The 23,901-nt window shown below is 29.8% G+C and overlaps 1 protein-coding gene across 2 annotated transcripts; it reads left to right on the forward strand.

The window, feature by feature from the left end:
* Positions 1 to 1,433: 1,433 nt before the first annotated feature.
* On the forward strand, positions 1,434 to 22,449 carry LOC123305263 (heterogeneous nuclear ribonucleoprotein F-like). 2 transcript variants are annotated; one of them, XM_044886928.1, is made up of 8 exons: positions 1,434 to 1,610; positions 2,045 to 2,153; positions 3,105 to 3,263; positions 10,043 to 10,180; positions 15,300 to 15,438; positions 16,969 to 17,183; positions 18,559 to 18,803; positions 21,937 to 22,449. In XM_044886928.1, the coding sequence occupies exons 1-8, from the start codon at positions 1,449 to 1,451 to the stop codon at positions 22,150 to 22,152; spliced, it is 1,383 nt and encodes a 460-aa protein (XP_044742863.1). In that variant the 5' UTR covers positions 1,434 to 1,448; the 3' UTR covers positions 22,153 to 22,449. The 2 variants fall into 2 exon arrangements, with proteins under 2 accessions (XP_044742863.1, XP_044742864.1); XM_044886929.1 differs by having other exon boundaries at positions 18,607 to 18,803.
* Positions 22,450 to 23,901: the final 1,452 nt, after the last annotated feature.

Genomic DNA, 23,901 nt, shown 5'->3' on the forward strand with positions numbered 1-23,901 from the left:
TTAAGACATGCGTATTATGACCATACCTCGGCATTTATTATCCTTGTCAATCTACTTTGAGAGTGGTTCTCACTCTGTTGACAATTCCAGTAGTGAATTTTCAAAGGTACAGACACATAAATGTATAGATATACATAAGTATGTACCTTAGACCATTTAGTACTAGATAGGCCAAGCAAAGGCACCAAGTATGTACACAGAGAAGATAAACGATACAATATTCAAACAGCTGACAGAGGAACACAATACAAGAGCATGGTATTCAATGCGTATGATCGTTTTGGCAGAAATCATCTGCTTCAATAGTTACTGTTTGTTGAAATAATTTGTTAAAGTTCTAAAAAATGGTTATAGATATTGTTTTATTTGCTAGGAATATTTTATCGTAGGCATGTATCACAAGTTAGTAAAGTAATTCAAAATATTAATATTCGCGCTTTTTTAGGCTGCGAGACAGAGGAAAGAAGATCCCTTTTTTCGGGCTCTTTTTTAACGGTCAATAATTCACTTATTGCTTTTCCTATGCTTTTAAGCCTCTATATTATATAACCTCTTTGAATATGACTGATAGAGAACGTTAGCCTGTAAGTGGATGCGATATGCGAAACGAGAGAGAAGACTGTCAGTGAGTTCCCCTATGTCCTTGTCAAATACATATACTCATACTTATACATATAACAAGTATATATGTACATATGATTATGACAAAGACACAGGGGAACTCACTGACAGTCTTCTCCCTCGATTCACATATCGCATCCACTTAGATACTAACAGACCCCTGGCGTTCTCTAACTGTATTATCTCTATGGGCACTTATTATGTTGTAAATCCGCACCAGGATATTAAGGCATGCGCATTAATAATCATGTTCTCGCATTTATTATTCTTCTCAATGTTCTTTGAGAGATGATTCTCACTTTGTTGCCATTCCAGTTAGTATATTTTCAAAGGTATATATATATAAGTTTTAACGATGGTCATTTTTGACATCTATTAGGTAGGATCGATGAATATTTGAAGAAATTTTTTCAAAATGTCATCATCAGTATACAATACCAATATAGCTCCATTTCTTTCGGCTACTCGCCAAAAATTATTAAATAGAGAATGTATTATTGATAATAGTAGGCATTATTATTAGCAATTTGTTTGCAAATCAAGCACTTTTGGTTATTTCCAAAATGTAACAATTTCAACTCGTTTTAAATCAAATTTTGTATATGTAAAATAATATACGTTTGTATATGGGAATTATTTTGAATTAACCTATCTAAATTCAATTTAACGGTTTTACTCTTGAAGAACAAACGAAGAGAAATAAAATGGAACTATAATTTATAAAACAAAAAAAGCAAATAACAAATTTTTAATTATTGTGACATTTTTTCAAATAATTTTTTCTTGAGTATTTGTGATTTGAATTATTTCCCTGTGCAAAAATAAATATGTTTTCGAAGTTGGATGCACTGGCGACGCGTCTTACAACACCAAGCAGCGCGAGCGACACCGGCAATGTACGTACTGTGAGTCAGAGTGTCCCATTGTCAGTGAATGTGATTGATATACACCAAATATTCAAGCCGAATAATATTTTTAGTTATCGAATGGTAAGTTTTTTTTGATTATTTTTTGTTTGTTTGATAAATAGTTTAAAAGGTCAATTTTTTTTTACAAATATTGTTTTTTTCGAAAATAATTGTGAACAATACAAATTTAAGATTAAAGGATTATTTACATCGTATAATAAAAAGATGAAACCTTTCATTAAAAATGTCCAAGTGAACTTTGATTAAGTTAATGTAATTTTTTCAAAAAAAAAAGATAATTTAGTTTTAAATGATATTGATATGCTGTTTCTCAATTATTTACTTTTTTTTTGTAAATAACTGAGCAGACAATTTCGTACATTGTCAAGACAACTGATGCGATCAACTTAATTTGTATTAAAAAAATGGTTGTAAGTTGTTTAATTGAACGAAAAGTATTTGTTTAACATAAAGATTGTGTATGTAAAAGTTATTAATTTGTTTGTAACTTTCAGGTTAAATCAGAAAACATGTCATCATCAGAAGGTGGAGATGACGGCTTTATTGTTAAACTGCGAGGACTTCCATGGTCAGCTACAGTCGATGAAATTTTAAATTTTTTCCGTAAGTGATTGATTTAAAATAGTTAAGTTTGTTAAAAATTCTGTTCGAAGTGACTATCAGGTTTAATTGCTGTTGAGTGACATATATCTAAATACATTTTTTATTTACCGAATGTAGATAATGAATTTTTATAATTTTGGATTGAAAAAAATTATAGCCGAGTTCATTGAATCAGTTTTGATAAGAAATACGTTAAATATTAATTTTATTGATTATTTTAGAGTATTGAACTTGAAATAGAATTTATCAGTTTTAGAGGTTCTTCACTTCTAATTTATTTCTTTTCCTTACAATTACTTGAGTAAGTTGGGCTAAATTTTATCGATGATCTGGAAAAATGGATTCACAACTGTTTTTCATATTTTTTTTTTTTTTAAATGACCTTTTTTGATTTTTGAATCAAACTTCACCCTTTAGTTTTTTGAATTGTACATATTTAGGGGATAATGTCTCCTAAAAGACATAAAAATTGCTGAAAATTAATATCCAGGTATTTATCACATTAAAACCAAGTTTTTATTATACTCCCTTTCTTTGTTTAAATTTTTATTGTCTCCATGAGTTTATTGCTTCTTCGGAAATTTTGTAATGAACCTTTTTTATGTAAAATTAACTCATAAATAAATTTTATAATATCAGTTCTTGCATCCAAATAAAGATAATCTCGGTGAAAAAATTTCACTTGGATTTCTTAAGCAGAAAGAAAACGTTTATTTTTCTGGGTTATTTGTCCTTCGCAAATATTGTTGATTCTATGTATCGTTTACACTCAACTCAACATTTTATTCGGGCAAAATAATCTTTGTTTTTGTTATTAACTTTTTACTCGCATAACCGCAGACAAATTTATTAGTTGCTGTTATATCGCCAAATTAAATATTTTCCGACTGCTGCAGTGTTAAAATGCAACATTTTCGAAAATTCTTTAATTAAAATTATTTTTGATATTAGGTGACTGTACAGTCCATGAAGGAAAGCAGGGTATTCATATGACACAGTCACGTGAAGGTCGACCCAGTGGTGAAGCTTATGTGGAGTTGGAAAGTGAAGAAGATGTAGAACGTGCTTGTAAAAAAGATCGTGAACATATTGGAAATCGTTATATTGAAGGTATGAACTTTTTTTTATGTTATGAATTATTGACCAGTTATCAAAAAAATTACTTGTATTTCAACTTGCACCCTCCCAAAAATACTACAGGTTTAAATACGAGCAATATTTTTGAACGATAGACTGAGTATAAAAATACAGTAGAATCTCGATAAGTTAAAGTCCAAGGGAAACAAAAAATATTTTAAGTTATAGAGGTTTTTAGTTATCAAGGGTCTATGTTATTGAATGCATCAGAAGGATGGGATGTTCTAAATTAGGGAATTCGGCATTTTTTTGTCTTTTACATTGAAGATTTCCTCCTGATTCTTGTTTCTTCAAGATTTCAGCTTCTTTTTTAATGATGAGAGACAATGTACTCTCATGTATTCCAAATTGAGCCGCAACTTCTTTCCTTTTCAATCCATTTTTCACTGCTTCTATAGCTTTTAATTTATCAGCGTAGGTTGAGGGTTGTTAGTTTTCTTTTTGTACTCATTTTAAGACAGTTTTATCACACAGTAAGTAAAGCGATGTTTCCAGAACAACAATCAAAAAACTTATGATGCAAGTAAGTCGTTGTCACAAAGCTAACCACCGCAAAGCTTTGAAGAATTTAGATAAAGCAAACAATAGGTAATGTTATTGTTTACGTTAACAAGTAAAAACGTGCAAGCAATAAATATCGAAACCATTTGTTTCGATACTCTTTCAAAATGACTAATTCACACAATTTTATGTTATAGAGGTTGTGGAAACATTTCTTTTAGTTACTGAGGGCCTAACAGAAATTATTGATTTAAGTTATAGAGGTTGCGTATTTTAAGCTATAGAGGTTTTGGGCTCTGATGGGAAGGGAACGTAGTATTTTTTGAAGTAACTAAGGTTTTTATGTTACCGAGGTTTAACTTATCGAGATTCTACTGTATATCTATTCTACGTTAAGGCTTATTACATAACGATACAAGAAAATTTTTAAAAATTAGAACTATGAAAAATGAACAATGTTTTTTTTTATAAAAAGAAAAACTTTACGGGACAAACATTTAAGATTTAGTATAGATCAATGTTCTTTAAGGATGCTCCTCGGGAAGGACAAAAAAATATCGTCTTCTTAGGAAAATCATTAAGTCGTGTACATGCGTTCTCATTAATGCCCTTTATAAGCAGATAAATTTTTGTATCCCCTCACGGTGTTAATTTTATAGATTTGGACTGTTCAAGTTTGCGTTGAGTTGTTAAAAGGCTAAAATAATCAAATTGTATACATTTGTGTTATTTCTTCTATTAGTGCATATATTAGTGATTTTCTTTAAATTTTTAGGCATCAATATTTCAAAAACTATGGTATTTATCGAAAAATTGACTCTTAATTTTCATTTAATTTTCCCAAGTTCTGACATATAGTTAGTTTTACAACTCAAGTTTTAATAGAGATATTTGAAAAAATAAAAAAAGATTGTGAAACTAGAACAAATTTGCAATTTTCTCATATATAATAATGTGGGGTTTTCTTTCGCTAAAGGCTCGATTTCGATTTGTAAACAAATAGCGGGCCGGAAAAATGATAAAATTTAATACAAAGTTACAATCGTTCTAGCTTCGTTGCTATTGCATAAAACGTATCATACCTTTAAAATGAGTACCTTAAAGTACAAATATAATATTTATTGGCCAATCTACGGGCATTTCAAACCAAGCGTATCTCACCATATCTCCGGTTCTATTGGTCGTATCAAGATTAAAAAAAAAAAAGAAATATTTGTTTTTTCATGTAGAATGATATTAAATTGTTTATTAAATTTTCAATAGGTTCGGAGCTATGGTCGTATAAACAATTAATTTTTTTTAACAAATTACACCCACTCTGAGCGATAAGCAAGTTGAAAATTCGAATTCAGCGGGTTAAAATACGCCGAAAATCACTTTTTGTTCAGTGGGACTTGTGAATGCATACGAAACCCACTCAGCGCCTACACTAAATTATAAGTTTTATTATTTCGTAATTTCTATTATGACGTTTTCTGTGACGTAACAACGATCAGTAATGATTGTTTTAAATAAATTATTATCCCACCAAAAACATAAATGTGTAAAAAGGCGTAGATGAATTCCAATAAACTCAATTACGTCAGCCCAAAAAAGTTGTGAAATCCCGTAGAGAAAAAAATTATTCGAAAAAAAATTATAAAAATGGCATAAATTTATTGAGTAACTTTTCCGTAAAGAAACATTAAAGTATTACATTAGCAACTTTTCGGTGACTTCATACCTACACGCACCTGTATAGGAGAACAAAAGATAATCGTTAACCCCCTACTATCTCCCTCCTCCCCTCTAATGTTATGACGTTATAATTTTTTCACAACTTTTATTAAACATCAAAATTTAAATTTAAACAATCAAAGTATTCTTTAGATTAAAGTCAAGCACCTACTTAACAAAGGCCTAATTTTTTTACTAAAGTACGAAAATTGTTGGTTTAAATTTCTTGTGTAAGTTTCTCCTTAGTACGTATTTATTTAATATTTTACTTCGCAAGTTTTTTATTTTTAGATTCGTTTTTTGTATTCCGAAAACTTGCGAAGTAAAATATTAAATAAATACGTACTAAGGAGAAACTTACACAAGAAATTTAAACCAACAATTTTCGTACTTTAGTAAAAAAATTAGGCCTTTGTTAAGTAGGTGCTTGACTTTAATCTAAAGAATACTTTGATTGTTTAAATTTAAATTTTGATGTTTAATAAAAGTTGTGAAAAAATTATAACGTCATAACATTAGAGGGGAGGAGGGAGATAGTAGGGGGTTAACGATTATCTTTTGTTCTCCTATACAGGTGCGTGTAGGTATGAAGTCACCGAAAAGTTGCTAATGTAATACTTTAATGTTTCTTTACGGAAAAGTTACTCAATAAATTTATGCCATTTTTATAATTTTTTTTCGAATAATTTTTTTCTCTACGGGATTTCACAACTTTTTTGGGCTGACGTAATTGAGTTTATTGGAATTCATCTACGCCTTTTTACACATTTATGTTTTTGGTGGGATATCACTTCTTTTTGCCAGGCAATAGTATTTAAGTTGAAAGTGTTTGTAACAATTTTAACTCACCATTATGCATACATTGAATTACTGTTGAATACTGAGCCTCGTACGTCAAGAAATATGCCGAACAAGATGTCATCAAAATAGTGTTATTTATAAATATTATAATGAAAATTTCCTTTTCATATAACTGATATTGATTATTATATAATGCATTCTATATAATTTACGCCTAATTTGCGTCCGCATGGGTAAACAGTCATGTTTTCGAAAAAATGTTTTATGCAAAAGTTGGTTATTTCTTTATAAGGAATATTTTTTACATTAAAATTTTTGTTATATCTCTAACAGTTTACAAGATGGGTTCCACAGACCCAGAAATCAGTTGACGTATAATGATCATTTACGAACTTGACCTCACTTTTTACGTCCTGAGTACGCTATAAAAATTTCATCTTAATATCTCTTTTCGTTTTTGAGTTATCGTGTTGGCAGACAGATGTGCATATGGACAGACAGATATTATGTAACTGCAAATATTTAGGCCTTATTTATGGGTAATACGCACAGCTTGATTTCATAAAATAGTTCTGCACATGGATTGATCCTGAATATTACAACGGCTCATACAGGGGCCTTATATTTTGTAAGTGCGCATATTTGGGTCTTATATATTGGTATTGCGCACACTTTGATCCCATATAATTGTTCTGCGCATGGGATAATCTGGAATACAACAACTGCGCACACATTGACCTTAAATTTTGTAAGTGTGCATATTTGGGTCTTATATATTGGAAGTACGTACAGATTAATCACAAATTATAGTTCGGCCCATGCATTTATCCTAAATCTTACAACTACGCATACGCTGAATTTATATTTTGTTACTGCGCGTATGTAGGCCTAATACATTGCTAGTGCACGCATGTGGATTACATGAAATATTACTGCACATGGGTTGATTCTAAATATTACAACTGCGCAAACAGGGACCTTATATTTTGTTAATGGGCATATTTGGTCCTTAAATATTGAAAATGCGCATAAATTAATCTCAAATTATAGTTCTGCGCATGCATTTTACCTGAATCTTAGAACTGCGCATTAGTTTCATTAATATTTTGCTACTGCGCATATGTTGGCCTTATATATTGCTAGTGCGCACATGTGGATTACATGTAATAGTACTGCGCATGGGTTGATCCTGAATATTACAACTGCGCATACAGGGACTTTATATATTGTTAGTGCGCATATTTGAGTATTATATCCGGCAAGTGCGCACAGATTAATCAATAATTATAGTTGTGCGTATGCATTTATCCTGAATCTTACAACTACGCATACGCTGAATTTATATTTTGTTACTGCGCGTATATAGGCCTTATATATTGCTAGTACACGCATGTGGATTACATGATGTAGTACTGCGCATGGGTTGATTCTAAATATTACAACTGCGCAAACGGGAACCCTATATTTTGTAAATGGGCATATTTGGTCCTTAAATATTGAAAATGCGCATAAATTAATCACAAATGATAGTTCTGCGCATGCATTTTACCTGAATCTTAGAACTGCGCATTAGCTTGGTTAATATTTTGCTACTGCGCATATGTAGGCCTTATATATTGCATGTGCGCACATGTGGATTACATGTAATAATACTGCGCATGGGTTGATCCTGAATATTACAACTGCACATACAGGGACTTTATATTTTGTTAGTGCGCATATTTGGGTATTATATCCGGGAAGTGCCCACAGATTAATCAATAATTATAGTTGTGCGCATGCATTTATCCTGAATCTTGCAACTGCGCATACGCTAAATTTATATTTTGTTACTGCGCACATGTAGGCCTTAAAAATTGCTTGTGCGCACACGAGGATTACATGTAATAGTACTGCGCATAGGTTGACCCTCAATTCAAGCAAGTCTCTGTCGAATGTCCAAAATCGCATCTTTCTATAATTTAGAAGTCCCTTAGAATCGGTATAGCTGAATCATTTATAGATAAATCAATTATAGTGGAAGTGATGGAAAAATAATAACGCCACTAACCTTACCATGTTTTGTTATCAAATCTAAACGTGTATACAAAATTTCAACTCAATCGGTTGAAGATATCTGCTTTAAAATTGAGTAATAACATCCCCCCCCCCATTTAACAAAATATGGCGGAAGCGAAGAGAAAATTTGATCAAGTCAACCATAAAAATTCAATGTCATTCAAAGTCAGCGTGCTTACAAAATTTCAACGTAATCGATTGAGGGTGTCGGCTTCAAAATTGGGTTGCAAGATTATTTATTGTTGAACATAACAATACCATTGTTTTTAAGAAAATAAAATTCGTTGTCATTGCAACAATTAGTAGTAAACACTACAAGCCATTTAAGCAAAATGGTTTAAAACTTCTTGTAAAATTATATTTATACTTTTTTTAAATTTAAGGACAAAAATAGTTGGATTTTGCATTAACGAAAAAAACAGGACTGGTTATTTACTTTCTCGAGGGAAAATGATTGTTTTTTCGAAAAAATGTTTCAAACAAAAGTTGTTTATTTTTATGTAAGGAACATTTTTTACATTTAAACTTTTGTTCTATCTCTTACCGTTTTTCCGAAAATTGCAATTTAATTTTTTACTTTATTTGCTTTTCACGGGAAAACAATTACCTTTACAACAAAATTTTTCATACAGAATTGTTTAATTTTATGCAAGGAACATTTTTTGCATTTAAACTTTTGTTCTATCTCTTACAGTTTTCGCTATAAAAGCAAATTAAAATTTTCCTAATTAATGTAACATAATAATTTTAATATGTTTTCTACATGGTACTTTGAATTTCATAGGGTCTTAGTAATAAGATATATTTTATTTAATTTTTATAATATTTTAAGTTGGAAATATTGAAATACACAATTAATTTTTGAATATTTATTTAATATTTATTCAAATTTAATCAATATTTAATTAAAATTATATAAATAACAAATTTTTAAGCGTATTTAAGTTTTACCATACAAATTGTATAGGAAAAAAAACTAGCCTTCTGATTGGTTCATATTTTACCATGTATTTTTAAATAGGGAAAAAATGCACTTTTAATTAGCGAAATTTCCCATTTCCCGTTAAAAATTTTGATATTTGGTATTTTTTCTGGGGTATGATTTTTCTCTAATTTATTTTAATGAAAACCGCATCTTTCTACCATTTCTCAGTTTTGCTGTGAATTTATGTCAGTCAGTAACAAAATTTCGGGGCGTGGCCGTTTTTTGACGCGTTATTGCTCGGAAACGATGAGAGCCGTGAACGTGAGCTTTGATTTACGGCGTCCCAGGGTATATATCTACTTAAGTTGAAAAGCGCAACATTATAGCTCAAGTAGTTTCTGAGATATAAGGGTGTGAAAAAGGGCTATTTTATGTCCTGTATATATAGTCACAACAAAAACATTGACATTTCACATATACATCATCATCATCATCATACATTACCCTTTCAATTTTCCATTTTACTTATTCTACGCTAACGCACTGTTGTGCTATATGATTATGAATGCCAGCTTACTTGATGAAATTTTTCGAATAATTAGAGAATTTTCTAAGCCATCTAAAACCAATTAAAAATATTACCATTTTGATAAAGATCAAGTAATCTAATCATGTTTACAAATTGTCAATAAATCATAATTTAAATAATTATTTGACATTAAAGTTTTAACGCAAATATTTTTGAATCTAGTATTCAAAGTGAATCGAGCGGAAATGGAATGGGTGTTAAAACGACGTGGTTTAAATGGTAGCAATGAAGACGGTTGTGTACGATTAAGAGGTTTACCATTTGGATGTTCAAAAGAAGAAATTGCACAATTTTTCAGTGGTAATTGTCATAAATTTTATTTTATTAAATTTTGTGTTCAACTAAATTTATCTTTTTTTGCTTTATTCTCTTAGCCTTTGATTTTTTTGATTTAGTGTTTTTAATTTTGTGTAAAAAAATTTCTATTCGCTATTGTAATCAAGTTTAGTAAGTAGATGAATTATTGTATGTATTTTAATCCCTTTTCCTTTGCTATTTTCAAACAATTCAATAGTTAAATAGCGAATATGAAATTTTTTTAAAGCATCATAGTTTTATGAAATTTTCAAAATTAAAATTAATACCGAGACTACTGCCATTGTAACGATAATTAATGCGTTCGAATAATTTTTTCAATTCTGTAAGCTATTAACACATACAAGCGGGACTGTTTTTAAGAAATGGTACAAAGAGTTCAACAGAATATTTGATCGCTAATAATTTAAAAAATTGAAACATAATGAAGTTTCATTTATTCAATGCTAGGTACGAAAAGTAACTTTTATTAACAATGAAAATTTGTGATTGAAAGAAAAACTGTTAATTTTTCACCAGCTCCGATAATGAATTCGTAATCTACGTAAAAAATGCAATGATTTGATTTTTTTTCTGATGTTCTAGGATAATTTTTAAGAAGGGTCGCTAAAGTGCAAATTTAATTTCTTTAATAGATGTTTGTAAGAAAAGTTTTCAATAATCTAAAATTTTGATGTTTCGTAAACTCCCGAATAAAATAAAATAAAATCGAAAAATTATTCAAAATGTGTATATGTAGCTGCAGCGGTAGCTCTCTGTGCGCTAAAACTCAATTTTTGAACTACACAAATAATCTTGAGAATGTGAAGATAAAACTCGCCTGTATTCGTGTGGGTTCCCCGTATTGCCTTTGACTTGAGTTCGTAAAATCGTTTTTAACGAAGTTTGGCAAGGCGAGACATCTATAAGTATTTCCTTCACATTCTCGTTCCTTATCCGACATCGTGCTACTTCGCGAGAAGGTAAAGAAGGCTTAAAAATAAATTGATATTTTGAAAGGGTATAATAGTTATTTACGATACTAGTGGGTTAACTAGCGTTATTAACATACGCGAAATTTGCACAATGCATTATCACACGTATATTGAACTAAACTTCTTCTCTATGCCTCTAAAATGTGAAAATAAACAATTATTTAAAATTCGTCACGGCTTATTGAGAAAAATAGAAAATTAAAAAATTGACTATAGTACTATAGTAACTCAAATCATTACCGCCCTAGTGCGAGAATGAATTCGTAATCACACTAGGGCGGTATTAAACTATTTTTCCCATGCATAGTGTGTGAAAAAATTACTTCTTTTCTCACGGGCGAAGATGAAAGTTATTTTAATAATTTTACTTTTGATAAATTTCTTCATAAGACTATGATTTTTTTTTATTAACGAAAAAGTAACACACGTTTGTTGTGAATTTTTTTTTTTTTTAATATTTATTTTATCCAAAATGTGTTAAAACTTTTTAACCGATATAAAAATACTTTCGAATTTTTATTAGGTTTTGTATTTTATTTTGCACGAACACAAGAGATAATTGGGTATATGCATTGATAAAAAAAAACTTGAAAATTGTTAAGTAGTTGATAAAATTGAATTTTTTTAAGGTCGTTTTTAACAGCTTGGCTATTAACGATACCAAAGATTAAAAAAATTAAATTATAAAATTCAGAACTCTCCCAAAAAAATTACCAGTGTATCCTACTTTATAAATTATAGGCCATCGTAAATTTTAGCAAATTAGGAAATAAAATACATAATTATTGTGTAAAATTTAGGCACATTCATGTAGTTACATCATCGAATGTGATGAAGCAATAGTGCTTTGTCAAAATTAATCTTTGCTCTCAGTTTTAAATATTTCATTAATAATTTGGAAAAAAAAGGTTATGAAATTAAAAATTTATAATTAAAACATCTAGAATTTTTTATACATAATTGGATAATTAACGAAAAATATATATAAAATTGATCGTTTTGAAAATGACTAAAGATATCGATTATCCTCGTGAAAAGCATTACAACTTGAGAGCCACATGTCCAATTTCTCAATGTCGAATTGTCCGCATGTCCGCGAAGGTCTCATCAAATTTTCAAACACGTAAGCTAACTTCAAAAGACTCGAGATAACTGAAAAAATAAAAAAAACGAATTTGAAGTTTTTTCGATCGTTATCTCAATAACGATGGACCGTAGGTCAAAAATGTAAAGGCTTAAGTCCTTGTAGATCGTGAAAACAACAACAAAAAAATTGTAAAAAATTTTTCGTATCCCTACGAAGAACCAAGTTATTATGGAAAAACTGAATTTAATAATTTTTCAAGGTGGCGGAATTCCACAAGGAAATTGTGGTCGACAATTCAAAGTTAAGTTTTCCTATACCACCTCTACGTAATATAAAAAATTTAGCTTGTTAGGTTCATATGCATATCCAAATGTATATAATGACTGAACTATGTTATAGTATTTCTGTTTTAATGCAAAAGTTGTCGCAAGGTAAATTAATTTCCCCAATACTTTTAATATTTTATTAAAAGTCGAATTTGCAGTAATAGCAATTGATATTATTCTATTAACGAAACAAAACTTCCTTACATTTTAGTTCCATAAGAGCTAAAATTCTATTTCAAAGTCTGTAGTTTTGAGCCTCGAAAACTTAAGTTATTTTACTCGACCTAGAAAAGATTTTTTTTCAGTAAAAATGCGTCTACCCAATTAAAAAGTTATTTACATAATCAAAAATTGTGTGTTAAAATTTTTAAATAAAATATACGAATATCTTTATTACAATTGCTTATAAAAGCTCATTTTTGAATGGTATAATACTGACTCCACTCACGTTAATTGTTGGTATTGTTCTAAGTAATAATTCTCGCTGACCTGATCCGATAATTTTCATTTAAGTTTACTTCGAAAAATAATATAGCGGTTTATTGAAGTGAAAATAAATAGTAATGGTAAATTAGCGGAATAGAAATTTTTTTGGTTTGAAATGCTAGAAAACTAATCCCAAAAAAAGATACGAGAGTGGCGTTGCAGATTCGAAGCTCGATTCATTTAAATGCCGGTCTATAATTATATGAATTTTGATTTAAAAAAATGTTCAAACAATTTATGATAATGCAAAATAATTGATCTTGTGTATAAAAGGTTAAATATTATTTATTAAAATTTTTTAAATTTTAATAATCTAACATCATTGTGATATATAAATCATAACGTAACGTCAGATTATAAATACTATTTAGAATATTTATTATAGAAGGAAAAATTGCCACTTTGTAAATAAAAATATTTTTCTAATCATTTGTTGTAATTGTTACAAACGTAATATAGTCGAGTTCCGATAATTGAATCAAAGATTTCAATCATTTTTATTACGCAATGCAATATTTTGTAAACCCCTAACTTTTTGTGTGAAAAACGTAACAAACATTTAAAGGTTTTATTCAAATCCATACATTACATTAAGTAATCTTAATTTTTCTTTCGAAAGAGTTAAAAAAATATATTTGAACTAACCCTTGGATTCCTTAGAAATTGGGATTTATATTTATTCCTGCTTGTTGGTGATTCAACCATTGTCCGTCGGGAAACAGAATTTTTTAGAAAATGTATAATCCATTGAAATGTTACAATTTTAGGGTCAAACTGAACATTTTCTAGAGGACGCGATTTTATTTGTGGGACATGTAGGGGGTCAATACAACCTTTTCCCCGGGGTTGGCGTCCTTGTCCCCCGCCCGCCTTCTTGAAAAAAAAAAGTGGAAACATATTTTTTGCTGTATCTCGTAAACTATTGCTTTTTCAAAAAATTTGTAAAGACATAATTTGTAGCAAATCGTCGTGGCTATTTTGTCTACGTGACTTTTTGCGATAAACTTAAAATTTAAAAAGTTATGAGCAAAAAAGTGACTCCCTTTTTTTCAAGATGGCGGGTGGGGGGCAAGGGCGCCAACCCCACCGACTTGGGGTTAAGGTTGTATTGACCCCCCTCCCCTACATGCCTCACAAATAAAATCGCGTCCTTTAAAAAATGTTCAGCCAATGTAACATTTCAATGGACTAGTAGTATATAGACAAGAAACATAAAATCTGAAAGTGGCAACTTCGTTTTGCACATTAGGCAGAAAGTTGACACTTTCTGCACGGAGGTTAGAAAAATTTTTTTTTATTCTCTCCGAACGGAGTGTGAACTTTCGTCCCGCTGTGCTAAACGAAGTTGCCGGTTTCCGTCTCCGTCAGGAGCAAGTAAAGAATGTCTCAGGGTGACAAACACAAGATCTGAGACATTCTTTACTTTGCTCTCTCGGAAGTAGTTACTTTCGTCTTCCCATACCATGGAAGCAAGTAAAGAAGCCCATCACCAGCAGTCCGTCACGAAATTAGCAATGAGTAACATACATAATAAGAGTAATTATGATTAGCTAATTCATACTGATGATGACTACTTGCTAGTCGAAATACGTATTTATAAAATACAAAAAATTGACCTAGGAAACTGGGGCAAAAATCGATATTTATTTCTTAGATTTCATGTTTGTCACTCTCGGCTTCGCTTCGAGAGACATTCTTTACTTTTGCTCTGTAAGTGTGTAAAACACTGTTTTAAGTACTCCACTTTCATTTTTTAGTCTCGAACTCAAACTTAAAAAAAATAATAAATAATAAACTAAAAAAAAACAATTTTTCGCAAATTTTTTGAAGACTTGCGTGTTTTATGACAGTTGGATAATAATAATACTCAAATATAGCTTCAACTGTCGCAAAACACGTCAGTCTTCAAAAAGGATGCGAAAAGTGATTGTTTGAATTTTGTTTTAGTTTGTCCGTTTAGTTGAAAACCGGCATTAGAATTAAACAAAATTTCAGAACTTTCCATTGAGATCCAAAATCGTATCATTTGATTCGATTCGATTCGTATTTGATTCTTTGAATCGGAATTCTACTGTATATCAAAAATAATTCGAGAATTGATGGATAATTCTAACAAGTGGATATTTTTTATTCAATTTGTTTTATTTTAATAATAATTTATTTTTAATATTATTTTTAATAATAAACAATATTTGTTATTTGCTATCTATTATTGTTGGGTTTTTGGGTAGGGTTGGAGATAATGCCAAACGGGATTACCCTACAGACAGACTACTCGGGGAGGAGTACTGGGGAGGCTTACGTACAGTTTGTAAACAGAGACGTGGCAGAGAATGCTTTGCGAAAACATCGCGAAAAAATAGGACACAGGTGGGGCCTCTGATGATGATTTCAAGGGCGGGTGGGTCTGCTCTCAAATCTCTTTTTTTTATTTTACTACAATATAATTAATTTTTAATATTAAGTTCTAATTTTTAAAACAGACAAGACAATAATAGAAATTTTTAAAAAGCGCTCAAATTTTCTTTTCTAAAATTTTTTGGAATCAAGTCTGTCTCTCTATATTTTGTCTAGAAGATTATAAAATCATTGAGGATATAAATTAATTTCTCATACTGAACACGAATTGACAGGATGAATTTGAAATCATTTAAAGGTCGTTTAATACTATTTGATACAAGGTTTTAAGAAATGGTTGCATGTTGAGAGATTACTAGAGTGCCTTTTTTAAGTTGACATATGCTGGAAACTCGATAAATAATATATTCTATTAGTGTTCAAACTTTATTTTATGGCTTGAAGGAAACGGCAATATGGGAGTCCAATTTGTTGTCACTTTATCGAATATTTGATGTTACCTGTTAGCTTTTAAGTTGATTTACGACTAGAATGTGCCAAGCCAATCTATATACCTGAAATCAAGTTTAAAACACTGCTGACATAAAAAAGTTGAAACCTTTATATTCCATGGTGATTGTTATCGGCTAAATTGTATGAAATTTCAGCATCGGCGTCGATAAGTGAGCTATTTCCATCCAATCTATAAACTTGACTGTCAATTAAATATTAAAATAAAGGCCATTTTATCATAAATTTTTAATAAACAGTTAATTTTTTTTCCGTTAGTTCTCAGGTATCAAATTACAAATTCTCCATTCTTTTTGTTGACATGTTAACTGAAAAGGGCCCTTATCTTATACTGTCTTCTCTTACTTTTTCATTGAACCGTATTAGACGACCTTGAAAAAGATAGCGTTAACTATATTTTTAAAATTTTTTTAAATGGATGTTTTGTGCAATGCAAATCGACCAAATTTTTTATATGATTAAAAGTAATGAAACGTTCCTGCAAAAAACCAATGTAAAAAAATATAATGGCAATTTATTTGGGTCTTGAAAATATTGGGTATTACTTTTTAATTTTTCCCCAAACAGAAATGAGTTGATCAGAATCTGTTTTATATAGGATTTGTTAGATCTCCAGAGCCTGAAATATGATTTTTATGTTTTAATAAAATCGTTCAGTAATTTGAAACAATATCTAAATCAATAAGTAAATAAATCTTCAATGATTTTATCGTCGCTCACAATTGTTTGGGTTTTTTTTCTTAGAAAACATCCAATCAATTTGTTTTTGCTGCACACAATAGGAATTATTTTTTGAAATAAATTTTAGTATTCATTTCCAAAAGAGCCAGGATTCATATGATGACTAAAACAAACTGACTCCCAAATACGATGTCAATAAGATTTTTAATAAATTTTAGTGCGTTTTGTGTGCATTAGAAAATTAATTTAAAATTATTATTTTTTAATTATTAAAGTTTTTTAAATTAAAAAATAATTATTAAAAGAATATTTTTGTTCAAATGGTTTGCTGTACGCTTTACCATGATATAGGTATATAGAGATATTCCGCAGTAATTTAACAGAAGTACAAAATGCGTGCAATTTGATGTGCGGTGGTCCAGGTGGTGGTGGAGGACCAAATAGACGTGGTAGCGGTGGAATGGGATTCGGTATGAGACCCACGCCATACGATCGTGGTGATCGTTTTGGTGGTATGAATCGATTCCAAAATAATGGTGGACCAAGAAATGGTAGACATTTTAAAGGTAATACAAAATGATTTTTATTTTTAAAATACTTGCGCAAAGAGCTTCGCAATGGCCAACGTTATTTTAATGGCTATACTGATTTTCTTTTTCACGTCATAAAAAAATTGTCAGGAAATACATTATTTTTCAAAAAAGGATTATTGAAACGTGTTTAAGATTTGAAAAAAGATAAATCCAAGAGCTGGAGAATAATCATTCCCTATACAACTAGCATAGACTTTGCTTTACATGTGGACTAAAATTAAAACTTACGTAATTCCATCAAAATGTTGCCTTTTTCAGAGCTTTATGCGCTAGTAATATTAATTTAATTCTCTGTTTTTATAAACTTGAGTTCATTTAGCTTAAAATTTAATAATTATAATTTCGTTATGCATCTCGACAACTTCGTTCGATTCTAATAAAATTGATATCGTGAGATAGGTTTTATAAAATGAACAGCGTAAGAACTCGGAATACTAGTGTACTAGTTTATACAAGTGGTTAGTAACAAGCTGAAAAATCAATCAATAAATAATTATTTGAATAGTATTTAATCGATAATTAAGTGAAAAAACCGTATAATAGATAGACAGGGTTAATCGTGAATCTCGATCTATTATGCGATTTTTTTCGTTAATTATTCATACTACTATTATAATTACTACTTAAATAATTTTTTAATACCTTATATTTATACATATTGACCTTGGGCTAAGGTACGTATAGCTGAGAATATTTTGCCTGAAAGCCTTTTTTATACGTTGGATCGTTTTTGAAATAGAGGGCGCAGAAGATGGAGCACTGAGGTATACGTATCTTAATGCAAGGTCAATATTTATAAATATATGGTATTAAATAATTATTTGTGCAGTATTTAATCGATAATTAAGTGAAAAAATCGTATAATAGACAGGGTCAATCGTGAATCCCAGACTATTATGCGGTTTTTTTCCTTATTTATTCATTAAATACTAGTAGCTGAGCGTATTAAATACTAATGCTAATTATTCATTAAATACTGCTAGCTGAGCGCATGATCTTCTGCGCCCTCTATTTCAAAAACGATTCAACATACAAAAAGAAGTTTCAGACAAAATTTGTAGAAAATTTTATTCTTTACAACTTTTATAATAAATGTTAATACGATTGAAGGCAGAAGAAACGAGATATTCACAAAAAACTTATTTCGAAATCTAGGTGTAATATTAATCGACCTTGTTCTATTAAATAGCCTGGAAATAATATAGTGCTAAATTGAATTCTTTAACTATTCGTTGCTAAATGTACTCGAATAATTTAATTTAGTTGGTAAACGGAGGGTTAAATAGAAAATATGTATTTATGCATGAATAGTAGAGTGTAGTAATAATACAAAATATTTATAAAAAAGGACCAATGAGTATGCAGTCAAAATTAATAGACAATATGTGGGGGGCAGGGGGTCCTGGTGGATATGGTGGTCGCAATGGACGTGGTGGTCCACTAGGAGGTCTAAGACCTCTAATGAGTGGTGGTGATGGTCCTAATCGTAATTGGAATGGCGATCGCCGTGGTATGGATCGTATGTCAGGTGGCATACATTGTGTGCATATGCGTGGCTTACCTTTCCGTGCAACTGAAAGTGATGTAGCAGATGTAAGTATTGCAATTTTTACTAGAACTTTTAAATTATTGGCCGGTTTAAGTGAAGTATCATGTAAAACGTGATTTTGTTCCATAAAACGAATATTAGAATTAAAGGATCCCGAACCACTGTATATGCCAAATAGCTCTCGGTCAAATGTTGCCAGAATTTGGGAATTCTTCTTGTCATTCTGAACAAATGTCTCAAGGTGCACAAATCTCGCCAACTATTTTCGAGATATTTCAAAGTTCCCGATTTTCATTGAATTTCAAGAGGTGCTCTATCATATGCTATCGCATTATTATTTATGCCTGAAACGATGGCAGGAATGAATTTATTTCAGGCTACCCAGAGTTACAGGTGAGGCTACCCAACATTCTCAAAATATCTATCTGTTAATTTTTGGCACTTTCAGTTGCCACAACTCAAAACCGGAATGTTGGGTAACTTCATATGATACTTTGGCAAAAACGGGTTCATTCCTGTCATCGCTTCAGGTATTAATAGGGTATTATCGTTAGTCAAAAATAAATCATGAAATTTGAAAAAAAGTTAAAATTTATGTAAAAATATACTTAAATATTCTGATTTCAAGTCATAAAAGCACATTTTTCTTTTAAAATATTAAAATTAAAAATAGTAATTTTTAAACTGTATATCACGTGACCTAAAACGCAGGGCCCTGCTGTGATGTCATAGCGGTATGAGGCATATCAGTTAGTTCAGTGTAGACAGCTGGGTATAATATATACATAGATAACAAGTATTTATATTTATTATAATCAGATGTCTATGAATAAATCTGTCACACTTATTTGTGTTATTTCGTATAGTGATACCCATATGACGTCATCAAATTGGATGCCCGCATTTTTGACAGTTTAAAATTTAAGTTTTTGGCAAGCAAGCGTGTGTATTTTTCCGAAATAAATTTTTGGTGGCTTTTTATTAGCAAAATCAACATTTTGAAGTACTTTTTCAAAAATAGTGGAATACCCTATTATTCGGCACCAAAAACGGTAAGGTGGGGAAAAAATCAAAACACAAAAATTGTTAAAAATAGTGCAAAATGTCAAATCAAATATTTGATCGAAACCACACAATAATCGTTAGTTTCGACAATATCAAATTTTCTAACCCCTTTTCACCGCTCTGGACACGTTTTAAGCTAGAAACGTAACGTAAGAAAATAAGACTAACAAATCTGCCTTAAACTCCTAGGGTTTACTTGACACTTTAGATGAACACTAAAGAAAGATTTTTGGAAAAATCTTTGGTGGTAAAAAGTTGGATAAAGTTTTATATGAAAATCCGTCATTCAAAAATTAATTATTTTTAACCAATTTTCAAAATGCATGCTTATTCAGTAATAAAAAAGAAACAATTTCATCTAGTTGGAAAAATCAATTTTTTTTCGCGAGAAAAAAAATAAAAACGAAAAACAGTTTTTCGCGATTATCGCTAGGAGGTTATTTTTGGCCCTAAATTGCAAAAAAACGGTTTCAGCCTCCATTTTACAATTCATGGGTTTCGAGTTTAATTGATTTTTACTATGTTACTTACACCCCAAACTAACATTTTCACCTGTTAATAATATATAAAATTTGTGCGAAAAAAATCGTAATTACACTAGTGTATCTAACTCGACTTAAGCATTTTTAGGACCAAATAAAGGTATTAAAACAATTTCCAGCTCACTGGAAATTAATTCCTCAAAACATTTTTTATATATTTTATTTGATTATTTTAAAAAACGTATTTATACCACCGTTTCATGCATATATGAAATATATCTAAGTTTAGTCCCAAGTTTGTAACGCTTAAAAATATTGATGCTATGAACAAAATTTTGATATAGGTTCCGGTTGTCCGTCTGTCAGCACGATAACTCAAAAACGAAAATAGATATCGAGCTGAAAGTTTTATAGCATGCTAAGGACGTAAAAAGTGAAGTCGAGTTCGTAAATGAGCAACATAGATCAATTGAGTCTTGTGTACGTTGGACCCAACTTGTAAACCGTTAGATAGAACATAAGTTCAAATGTAAAAAATATTCCTTATAAAAAAATTCCTTATAACAACTTTTATTTGTAACATTTTTTTTTGTAAACATCACTGTGTACCGTGAAGGTGCAAATAAGATTAGTAACATATAATATATATAATGTATATACGTATTGTATTTGTGTGTAAGAAGAGTGGATATCTTTCTTTACTTACATCACGTAAAAAACAAACGAATGCGTATTCAACACTGTCTATACATGGTATTTCAACAATTAACTCATTATTTCAAGTCATCACTTGTTTTTATTTAAATATTTTATCCGAGAAAGTCGTATTAAAAATGATATTTGTAAAATTAAGTCAGTTATATTTGAAAGTTGCCATATATGGTTTTAAATTATTTGGGAACAAGTGTAAAATCGATTAACGGTTTTTCTCCAAATGGCGGAACTTTCCTCCTCGAAATTTGTAAGGATTCTGTGCATTTACATTCAGTACGTGATAATAAACCCTATTTGTAGAAAAAAATAACTATTGTAAGTTAGTGCAAGAAAAAATTCTCAATTATCTGTAGTTCTAATACATTATTGAATGCGTAATATCTTCAACAATATTAATTTTAGAAAGAAAAGTTTCAAGCAAAAGTTTTAGAAAATGTACATATTTAATAGTTATTATCATTTTATTGTTTAAACAAATATTAGAAAAGATATCGGACAAATAATCAATGAGTAAACCGTCATAGTCGTATAAATCGTAAAAGGGTTAGTGATATAAAAAAATATTTTACAGAAAAGACAGGAAATTTAATTATCTTCAATAAAGACTATTACCATTTTTGGTCTAAAGTGCACGGTTATGGAGATATAGCCCAAAACGGTTTTCCTTAAAATGGAGGCACTTTCCCCGCCTATTTTTTGTAAGGATTTTGTGCATTTACATTTAGTACGTGATACTGAAGCCATTTAAATAAAAAATAACTCCTGTAATTTAATGCAAATTTAAAATTCCCTGTAGTCTGAAGTATATATGCATGGGATAATTTCTCATCAAGATAAGATGCTGATTCTGCCAACCTTAAATAAACATAAAATTGAAATGTGTAGTTTTTTTTTAAATTAGGTTTTTTTTTTACAGTTTTTCAAGCCATTAAATCCTGTGAATATAATACTAATTATGGATAATAGTGGTCGGCCTTCTGGTGAAGCGGATGTTGAATTTGAATGTCATGATGATGCTGTACAAGCCATGAGCAAAGATAAAGGACATATGCAACATCGATATATTGAATTGTTTTTAAATTCTTCACCAGATTCGTCGGGGAATTTCTTTGGTGATCGCAGACGTCATTAAACCAGCTTCAGTATCATTCATCGAAAAAATATGTATACACATAGTTTTTTCCCCCTTAGATTTTTCATACATGCATATTTCAAAAAAGAGCAAAAAATTCCAAAAAAAATAATTGTAATTTTAGTGAGATGGTGCTTTATTTTTCCAACAAACAGCAGCAAACAGCACATATTATCTAATCTATATTTATAACAAAAATGTGGTAATTTAGGCATTTTTCAAATGTTTGGGCCTGGAATGAATGTAAAAGTATTATCAATTGTGATTTATTTTCAAAAAAAAAATAATAATTTATTTCTAAAACATGTGTGAAATATACCTACAAGTAAAAAAAAAAAAAAACATTTAAAAAAATCCAAATTTTGTAGAGAGAATTCAAGTTCTTTTTTTATAATTTTTATTTTGTAACATAATTTTTATTTTTTGGATAGTAGTTTATATTTTTTTCTGAAAGTATTTAAACAAAATTCAATGATTCTTGTATTTTACATATTGTTTCTTGTAGAACGATTGACGTCAAAAAATAGGATTTGTGAGTGAATTTTTCATCAATTTGTGTAGTAAAAGTAAAATAGTTGATTTAATAACTGTCGAGTCACGAGTGGGTGTTTGTTGATCCCATTTAATTGATTTTTTATGTGCAAATATTTTGTTTTTGTAAATTTAATGTGTGAACGCAACAATTGTTTATTTTTTAATATACTTATTTTCATATTTAAATACAAACGGTGTTATTTCAAATAGTAAAGTTAAAAAAAAGTTTTTTTTTTGTTTTTAAATATTATAATTTGTAAGTTTTAGTTTTTTAGTAAAATTAATTTTTTTTATACTTGGTAATTAACTTCAAATAATCAGAACAATAATAATTACTAAAATTGAATTAAGTGTTATAGTTTTTTATCCCATGGCTAATTTTATTTTAGCTGTTCAGGATTAGTACAATCATCCTAGATTTTTAAATCGCATTTTTGGGAGAGTCCCATTTTTTGGTTACGGTTAGGGTGGTCAAAGATAAGGAAAGGCTTAATGCTACCCTTTGAGAGAAGGCCGCCGTTTTTTGCTACAGTATTGATTTTAGCGAAAAAAGTGATAAGAGAATTTTTAAAGAAAAAAGATGCTATACTGGAAAGTTAGTGCAAAATTTGAAACAAATAATTTTTAAATTTTACGATCCTCACATTACAATAATTCATTACCGCAACATATATATGGTTATTTTACTCTCAAATGGCGCGTTATTAAAGTTTTAGAGGCACATAAGCTGCTTTTAAATAACTATTTGTTCGGGAGTGTGTAAGAGACCTCTGGCGCGAGAACGAGTTATAGTAAAAAATTATTTAGGCAAATTTTATTACCCGTTATGATGTCTATAACTTTCATTGAAACTTTTTTTCCATTTCTTTCGCTTGATTATATCGCAAAAAAGAAAATTATTTGTCTCAAATTTTTCACTATCTTTTCAGTAGATTGTTTAATATGATTGTTTACGCAAAAAACGCATGGAGCCTTTTTGTACAAAAAAGTGTTTCATTTCGGCTTAGTATAGTATCTGCAACAGGATAGGTTTTTCATTAAATAGACTACAAACATCTGTGATGGTAAGTCTATAGGATATAGAGAAGCTGCGTAAAGACTAGTAGCACCTTTTTTTATAAATTCCTGTGTTACTTATTTTACTACATCTATTACACTTTTATAGAAATTGTCAGTACGTGATGTTTTGAAAGTTTATATATTCACTGGTTTAAT

Source organism: Chrysoperla carnea, chromosome 1 (assembly GCF_905475395.1).
Source record: "Chrysoperla carnea chromosome 1, inChrCarn1.1, whole genome shotgun sequence".
Taxonomy (NCBI): domain Eukaryota; kingdom Metazoa; phylum Arthropoda; class Insecta; order Neuroptera; family Chrysopidae; genus Chrysoperla; species Chrysoperla carnea.